Source organism: Haplochromis burtoni, unplaced genomic scaffold (assembly GCF_018398535.1).
Source record: "Haplochromis burtoni strain Fernald_Lab_line unplaced genomic scaffold, NCSU_Asbu1 Contig_686, whole genome shotgun sequence".
In the NCBI taxonomy this organism is placed as follows: Eukaryota; Metazoa; Chordata; class Actinopteri; order Cichliformes; family Cichlidae; genus Haplochromis; species Haplochromis burtoni.
The window spans coordinates 19,793-28,539 of NW_024583047.1; the positions used below are offsets into that span (position 1 = coordinate 19,793).

General features: G+C 38.2%; 1 protein-coding gene across 3 annotated transcripts in view; it reads left to right on the top strand.

Moving 5' to 3' along the window:
• Window positions 1-3,153: 3,153 nt before the first annotated feature.
• Window positions 3,154-8,747, top strand: part of myo15b (myosin XVB) — a 48,335-nt gene continuing 42,741 nt past the window's right edge. Inside the window, exons 1-6 of one of the 3 annotated variants that reach the window (XM_005949587.3) lie at window positions 3,154-3,545; window positions 5,178-5,240; window positions 5,325-5,382; window positions 5,519-5,643; window positions 6,118-6,213; window positions 6,311-6,546. In XM_005949587.3, coding sequence (XP_005949649.2) covers window positions 5,238-5,240; window positions 5,325-5,382; window positions 5,519-5,643; window positions 6,118-6,213; window positions 6,311-6,546 — 518 coding nt within the window. In that variant the 5' untranslated portion in view covers window positions 3,154-3,545; window positions 5,178-5,237. Of the gene's footprint in view, window positions 3,546-3,876; window positions 5,070-5,177; window positions 5,241-5,324; window positions 5,383-5,518; window positions 5,644-6,117; window positions 6,214-6,310; window positions 6,547-8,747 lie in introns of those variants that run through there. The other 2 variants (XM_042215228.1, XM_042215229.1) reach the window with 2 other exon arrangements.

The following is an 8,747-nucleotide window of genomic DNA, read 5'->3' on the forward strand; positions in this document are numbered from 1 at the left end:
TTTGCAACAATTGCAGCTATTATCTGCTTCAAGCTGTTTGGAAACCTTGTTCCATCTTTCTCCTCAATTGTTCCTCCTGTTCTTCAAGAAAATGTTTTTCTTTGAGCATATGCTGGCTGTAACAAGGCAGCCATTTTAGCTTCTGCTCTAACATGCAGATGAAGTAGATGATATTTTTGATATTTATTTATATTTTTAATATTTTTGAGCTCAACCTACTGCCTTGGTTTGACACACTATCAGATGGCAACACATCATCATAGACATCATGCTGGAGATTAAGAGACAGTTGAGGTTCTTTTCCAAAGTGCTCTTGAACCCTCACTTCTCCTAGGGGTGTTTCCTGTGACTGTACCCTGTCAGGTGACGGCTTGCCTGAACGTTTGTCAGTTTCAGACAGACATATTTTAACACCCTCCATTAACCCTTTATTGTATTTAGCAATGCTTAAGAACCATGTATTTTAATTATCTTTCTATTCAAATGAGATTAATGAAAGAAGAGATTTATGCAATGCCTACCATCCTTAAACAGGTCTCTTAACTCATAGTTAAATTAAACGATTCAACTTGTGAATAATTTATAAATTTATTTCATTAGCTCTTTAAAAGACATAATGACCCTTTTCATTTTGTTTACATGCTTTTTCCGATCTGTTTGGATGGTTTCAATTTTGTTTGCAAGAACTTTCTCGGTGAGAACAATTAATCTTTTATAATTTTCAGGTTTTCCAACAACAGATGCAGCTTGTGATTAGAGCAGGGCGATATGACCAAAATATTTATCACGATATACATTTGAAAATTTGCGATAACGATATAACTGACGATATAATTGACACCAGACAAAATACTTTACAACTCCACAACTTTATTTGTGCAAAAAAACAAAACAAAAACATCAATGTATTTTCACTTCAACAAGCAGCTGTTTTTTATGTGCATTAAAGTTAAATAAAAATTTAACAGTGCAAATGCAAATTCCTTGCTGCCAGTTTAACCAAACCTGATTCCAAATAGAGCACATTTCATTCATAATGTTGTCAGTCCAAGCCCATTATGTATTCACGATTTGAATCCTGGGTTGTGTGAAATCCCAGAAATAAACCCTAGACAAAGTGAATCTGTGAACTAAGGTGTAGGTCTATTAGGTTATGTTGTGGTGATCCTCGGGTTGGGGGATGGGTGTTCATGCTGGAGTGCAAAATTAAAACCTGCCTGTATGGAAGATGGATTAGAAAAGTTCAAAGCCATCAGGTGCTCAGTTTAGAAAAAAGAGAAAAGAAGAGGAGGAGAAACGAGCAAAAGATACAGGTAAGCAGATGTGTCATTGGATAATGGCACATCTGCATCCTGAAACAATCAGAATCAGCCCAGTGCACCAAACAGGCTAGGACCGCCACTGTGCGGGAGGCTCTGTCGCTGACGTTTTTGCTGACAAATACTGGCGACTGTCAAACCTTTGAGTCACTGAACAGCTGAATAGGGGACTAATTTTGACACACCCGCTGTTCAAACATAAATCCAAGTTTCAGTTTAAGTCTCTTTTATTTGTTATCAAAATCTTTAAAAATCCACCCGAACATCAGTGATCACAACATTCAAGATTTGAGTGGTCAGCAAAAGTCAACTTCCCCCATCACCCACCCACTCAAAAAAACTCCCTCCATAAGCTCACAGGTGATATAATAATCACTACCAACACCACATGACCCAAAGCTATGCCTATCCACCACAGGCTGGACTAACCTATAAGAACAATGTGGCCGGGTGTGGTCAGCGGTGCCGTAGCAGAGAAGGCGGATGCATCTAGACGGCATCGCAATCACGCCTTGCCAGCTTAAAAGCGGTGTAGGGTGTTGTGTTGTTGTTGTTGTGGCTACGTGTGGATGGCAGCTAGGGAGCTGCAGCTGTAGAAGTGTGTGAGCAGCAACCGGTTAATGAAGTAAAATGTTCCAGTATGCAGAATTGTGGTCGCCTCATGTAGGGCTGGGCCATATACCGTTCACGGTAATACCGGTATAATGTTGGGCAATGATAAGAAAATGAAATATCGCGATAGAATATGGGTTAAACGCGCATGCGCAGTGCCTTTGTTTTCATACACACATGGCGGAAAAAGCATGGTGGCGACGGAGAATGAGAAGGGTCAAAGCGGATTGTTGAATGAAACAGATGAACCAGAACTGGTTTGTAAAAATGCTGCAACTTCAGTGGTGTGGAACTGGTTTAGCTTTCGTCCGTCAGATACACAACAAAGCACTATTTTTGGTAGCGCATGCTAGCGGGCCGTCGTTATTACCGTGTTTTTTTAGAAAATACGGCGCACTTAAAATCAATCCTTTGATTTTTCTGAAAATCGACAGAGCCCCTTATGTGCCCCGTGTGCCTTATGTATGAATTCTAGTTGTGTTTACTGACCTCGAAACGATTTTATGTGCACGGCGCTCGAAAATCTGTCAAATGTTTTAGTACGACTTTGCTAAGCTACGAAGCTGCACCGCTTGATGGATTGTCGGAGCATTACGGCTATCGTAGGCAGGAGCCTCGCGGAGTGATACGTACTCTGCTCTGTGTGCTTCAACATAATATTACCGTATTGTGTGTGTATAACCTCTTTTTAAGTTTTTTAAGTTTTGTGGATTCAATGTATTTTGTGAAAATACATTGATGGGTTTTTTGTTTTTTTTGCACTAATAAAGTTGTGGAGTTGTAAAGTGTTTTGTCTGGTGTCAATTATATCGTCAGTTATATCGTTATCGCAAATTTTCAAATGTATATCGTGATAAATATTTTGGTCATATCTCCCTGCTCTAGCCTCATGCTGCCTCCTGGGTTTCAGCACCACTGTGGCAGGAATGAGGCATGACGCAACCACGATTCTGCATACTGGAACAGTTTACTGGCAAAGTCATTTTTCAATCATTTATGGACTATATTATATCCCATGTATGGTCAATGTGTATGTTTGTTTTCCTATATTATGCCATACATGTATTTAATTTTAGATACATTATTATAGGGGATTTCTGAAAAAAGGAAGGTTTATAGTTAACTCTATGGCTTACAATACCTGCCTTTACAAGGTTGTATTGGATTTTCTCATTGGCTTATATATTTCAGCTTATCAATATTTTCCTCATAAAAAGCAGTCTCTTTCCTTCCCTTTAACTAGCTTTCTTATCTTGTGATAGCCTTGTCACGTGTACACAACCACACCTACACTTACAGCCCCTCTCCGTTCTTGGACTTCAAACCCTCTCAGTGAAATTCGAAGCAGCACTGCATCTCTCCTTCCGCCTTTGAAGCGTGTCTCTTAGACTTCATGCTTCGTATCTCTAACAGGTAGGCTGTTTTTCTCTTTAACCATGTAAGTTAGATCAGATGCCAAATGTAACTGACATTTTTGTTTCCTCAAGGCATAGTTTACACCAGGAAAATTTGGAAATCTGATACAGGCAGTTTACTTGTTATCGTAACAGCTGAGACGCCTCTCTCAGCTGTTGCTTTCTGTGGATCATCTTTTGTTTCTTGCCTGGAATAGCAGTAAGCTGATATTTTTCCTCTTTTTGGTCTTTCTTTCTGTCATATTGCTCTCGTGCTGCTTTGTGTTTTATGAGCTTTGGACTATGAACAGTGGAGCTGTCAGGATTAGGCGATGAGCTCCCAGTAATTCAAGCTTGGTTATTGTCATGATATATATATATATATATGTACATATAGATACACTAATCTGAAAACGTTTTTTCACTGTAAGTTATTATTCTTTGTCTTTATTCTTTTACTCTTCTCACTTTTAACATGCTGAGCCATATTGTTAAACGTACACTTCTTTAACATATTAAACATTTAACATATATTAAAATATCTCCGTGATTAAATAATGAGTTAAGTTAAGATCAAAGTGGGCGGTATTTGAGTTTGACATCCCTGATGGTAAATGGGTTGGTTCTTATTTAGCACTTTTCAACTCTACCTGAAAGCTCAAAGTGCTTTATATGACATGCGTCATTCACCCAATCACATCCAATCATACATGTACTTTTTTTTATGCTTAAGATCCCTAAGGCCCCTGGTACCATTAAACTGTAGTTTAACATTCTGTGATATAAATCTTTTTATCGTATTTTTCATTCATCAAAGGCTCTCAGTTACCTCGTCAAATAGCTGGATTGTGCTCACTTGTTAAGTCACTGTTCCAATGCTAAATAATGCTAAGGCTGTTTTCTGTCAGGTAAAGACAAAAGATCAACATTTTCATTAAAGTAATGCATCATAAAGATGTGAATTTATATTTATCAGTAGGGTATGAAAAATATACTGTATGTCTAGTCTGAAATTATCTGAGTGTTAAATCTGAATGAGATTAGAAAGGCACTATATGAGTACTGGTCGTACTGGGTATGACAAGATGCACACTGATACAGCAGTTAAACAACCATCAGTGATCCAGCCCCGATTATAAGATTTAATAAATGTAATAAACAATGTAATAAATTGTTTTATTAGCCTGATTGCAAGTATTTATTTAATATGTATCATCTTCTTCAACAACAGTTTAAGGTTCGTTAACGGTCGAATGGCACAGTAAACTGTTATACATCATATATATATACATGTATATATATATATACACATATATACGCAAAAAGCATGTTTGCAAGTTGATATATATCCACACCCATGGGCTATTACCGCACCTAATTTTATTAGTAGGCATTCCGTTGTCTCAAGCTAGATGAAGAGCAGGATAAACGGTTGGGATGTGAAATAAAAATGTATATATCTATAAACACTGGAAAAGTCAGAGATATGGGTTGGCTTATGTCATAAACGAACCCTCTCGGACCAATACTGTTACGGTGACTACTAAGCTGTAAACTTCCTGATAAAAGTTGAACTTACTGGACTCTGTGTGGCCTTTGGTACAAGGAGGAGCAACAGCCCTCAGGGTGTGGAGTGAGTATATAACCAGACATGTATCCAAGAATAGGTCTGACAGAACGTGTGCCTGTGGGTGCGATGAAGTGCTATTAAGTTTTGCTTGGATAACTCAGAAACAAGCTTAAGGTGAAGAAAGCTATTGTTTAGTATGACTCTGGGTGTATGTTCTGAAATTATTTTTGTTCATGGTCACATTAACAACTAATTGACATTGTCTCTGTGTGCTGATTTCAGGAATTACATGACAGAAGCCAAGTGAAAGCCGTGACAAGGGCAAAGTCTGTCTCTCAAGAGATGGTGAGAACATAAAATGACGACCCACGTACTTTGTAAATTCCATTCTATAATAACTGTTTCTCTGACATTTTGCTTTCCTTGTAGGATGTGAGGATGTTAGAGATCCCTGCTGAGCTGTCCGCCAGACTCCACAGCACAGGAGGTTATAGTCATAAAAAAATCAAACTACAGAATCTATATGAAGAAGTCACAATATGAACATAAACAGTACTAACAATTTTTGGTGGATCCATTCATCCAATGAAGCTTGTGAATGCACTTGTGCCTCTTTCTCACAGGGCAGAAGCAGGGATCAGGAGTCACAGAGGTCTCACCTCCACAGGTGAAAGCAGAACATAAGCTCAACCTGCCTCTTGATGTTGACAGCTACCCATTCTCACGCTATGCCAAGTCTGTATTAAAGGTGAGTAAAATATGAGCTCCCTAACATCACATCCGAAAGCATTACATTGACTTACAATAATTTAATCACCTCACCTCAGTCTTAAATCCTCTCATCTGACTTGGGCTCTGGAGGCAACAAGCAATCTATCAGGACCAAGGTATCTAGATATTTAGTTAAAGACATCCTTTCTGTGGCAGTCATTGTTTACAAAAGCAGTTAATTCTTTTAATTAAAACATAGAACACCTTGTGGATATTTAGACAATGGGACCTTTTCTTTTTAAAAAAAAAAAAAGGAATACTCATGTTAAAAGAATTTAAATAATAAAATAAATCAGGACAACTCCAGTTTTATGATGTAATCGCCAAATATTAGAAAAATATTTTTTGACACACTTCTATAAAAATTTACCATGCAAAGAAGTCCACTCGTGCATGCATGTACTGAAAAAACATTAGCTACATTTATTGTTCGTACTCGTGTCTCCCTCAGGATACATGGTGCCAGCCTCAGGGATATCCCCTTCAGAAACCCCTTACAGCTCAAGAACCTGAAGATGCCAGAACTGCTTTGGAGATTTACAAACTGGTATTTTGAATTCATTAGAGTCTATGTGGCATTAAATACATTAAATATGATCTTTTGTCGTTAACTTAATTTTTTGTTTCATATTGTGTCTTTACAGATTTTGCATTTCACAGGAGATGTAGATATTAGCAGCTGGCAAGAGCAAATTTTAGGCAACTACATAGTGGAGAAAGGCCAAAGCCTGCCAGCCTTGAGGGATGAGATCCTGGTCCAGCTGGTTTACCATACTTGGAGCCTGAAGGAGGAGCAGCAAAGCCTGAGGGGCTGGTTGCTGATGGCCTGCTGCCTAAGTGCTTTCACACCATCACCATCACTGGACAAACATCTACTCAAGTAGGCGATGCAAAAATGAAAAGTAACCGTAACTCGAATATTATGTTTTGAAAAATTTGGGGGAGTTAACATGCTGATGTCCCTGTCACCCTATCAAATGAAGGGACAGATCTGTTGGTTTGAAGTCACCTCAAGGCGACTGTTGTTGTGATTTGGAGTTAGTACTCACATCATCTTTAGATAATACACATAGGCTCTTGACTTTATGCATAATGATGTCACATTCAGTCCTGTGGAAAGTTGTGTATTTAAAATATACACATTACCCTTAGCCATTACTGGCTACTCTGGCATGAATGACTCTAAATAACTTTATGGTAAATAACACAATATAGGCAAAAAAAAATAATGTGAAAGATTCCACATTAAAATTTTTTAGTTCAACATAAATTTGAGGATATTTAACCGTTCGTCAGATTTCATTTAATGATGTCGTATGAAATTATAATGTTCTCTTCATGCAGCTGAAGCTGTGCAGGTCTGAGATCAGCAGCTTTCCTAAACACCAAACTGAGTTACCGTTTATGCTCTATATAGTGACAAAGTTATATAATGATCATTAATCCCTTTGACGTTATTTCTTTACCTTTATTTAAAAGAAAAAAAACAGCTTTCACAAAAGCTTTCACTGACACTACATCATGTGATACTTCGGCCTTTGTACTTTTGTACTCATCAGTTAACTTTGGAGTTACTATAATGAGTGAACATGCAGGGTAATTTGTCTGTTGTCAGTGGATGGTGCTGAGGTTTGAATCTTGGGGTAGCTGCTATAATCACATAGAGAAAGGTGTTTAGGTGGGGTTTACTTAACTTTATAGTTAAGTGGGAAGCTTTGCAGAGGAAACCTGGTCTTGTTAGGAGATACAACATGCATCCCACTTTGGATGGAGCAGCTCTCATTTCTAGAAATCTGGCCAGATTTATTAAACCCCCCAAAACATGACTATCCAGAGTTGGAACCAGGAAGCAGAGTTGCAGTCTTACATGCCTCTCTTCAGCTTCTCCTGTTATCCACCTAAAACCCCATCCCCTTAGAGACTGTGTCAGCTTCCAAACAGACAAAAAACAAACTAAAAACCAGCAAAAAAAGAGACTTAAACATAAAAAAAAATTACAAAGAAAGAACAATACAGCATCCTCAACAGCGCCAAAGAGTAAAACAGTACAATGTGGATTATTAAACATTAGGCCTCTCTCTTCCAAGTCTCTGTTAGTACATGAGTTAATAATTGATCAATAAGTTGATTTACTCTGCCTTACAGAAACCTGGTTACAGCAGGATGATTATGTTAGTTTAAATGAATCAACACCCCCGAGTCATTCTAACTAATCAACCAAAGACCAAGACAGATTTTCAACCCTTTCACACATACTGGTCACTACAGTGGACAGCTATTCAAAGGCTGTTTTCTTGTATTTGTGTCAGTGTTGATGGTATTAGTGATGGGTCGGTCGTGAACGAAATGGCTCTTAGAGCCGGCTCTTTGACGTGAACGACGCGAGCCGGCTCCTTATCGCGAGCCGTGGGTTTTTTTTCTCTTTCTCTCACCCTTTCTCTCGCACTTTTTTCCGCTTCACTCAGCCCGCGAGCCTTGTACTTTACGCTGGGCAGAGGGGGGAGGGGCGGTAGTTACACTCAGTAGCACAGGAACAGAGCGGGAGGGGGAGAGAGAGAGAAAGAGAGCCAGGGACAACAACGTCCCATTAGAAAGGTATAGTAATCATCCACAACTATTTTCAGTTGCGGATGATAAAGGTTTCAGAGAGTTTATTCATGCAGGTCCATATGACAGAGAATGTGCATGTTGTTTTTGTTTTCATATTATAATTTATATTTAATTGTGTTGTGGTTTGCAGTGTTTTGTGTTCACTTTAAATTTGTAAAAGGAAAAAGCTGAAAATTTAAATAGTTAAAAGTTGAAATGTGAATAGTTGATTTTTGTATTATATGATTTATTTATTACATTTTATGTGGAGTGAATAAATAAAAGTATATTTATGGTGGCCCCTAGAGACAAAGCACATACAAACTTCAAATCACGTACGAACCCTGAAGCACGTACAAACTCCAAAACACGTAAAAACACGTACAAACTCCAAAACACGTAAAAACTCAGAAGCACATAAAAACTCAAAACACTTACAAAAGACAACAGAAGTGCTCCAGGATGCTAGGGGGCAGTGTTGAACTTTTGTTA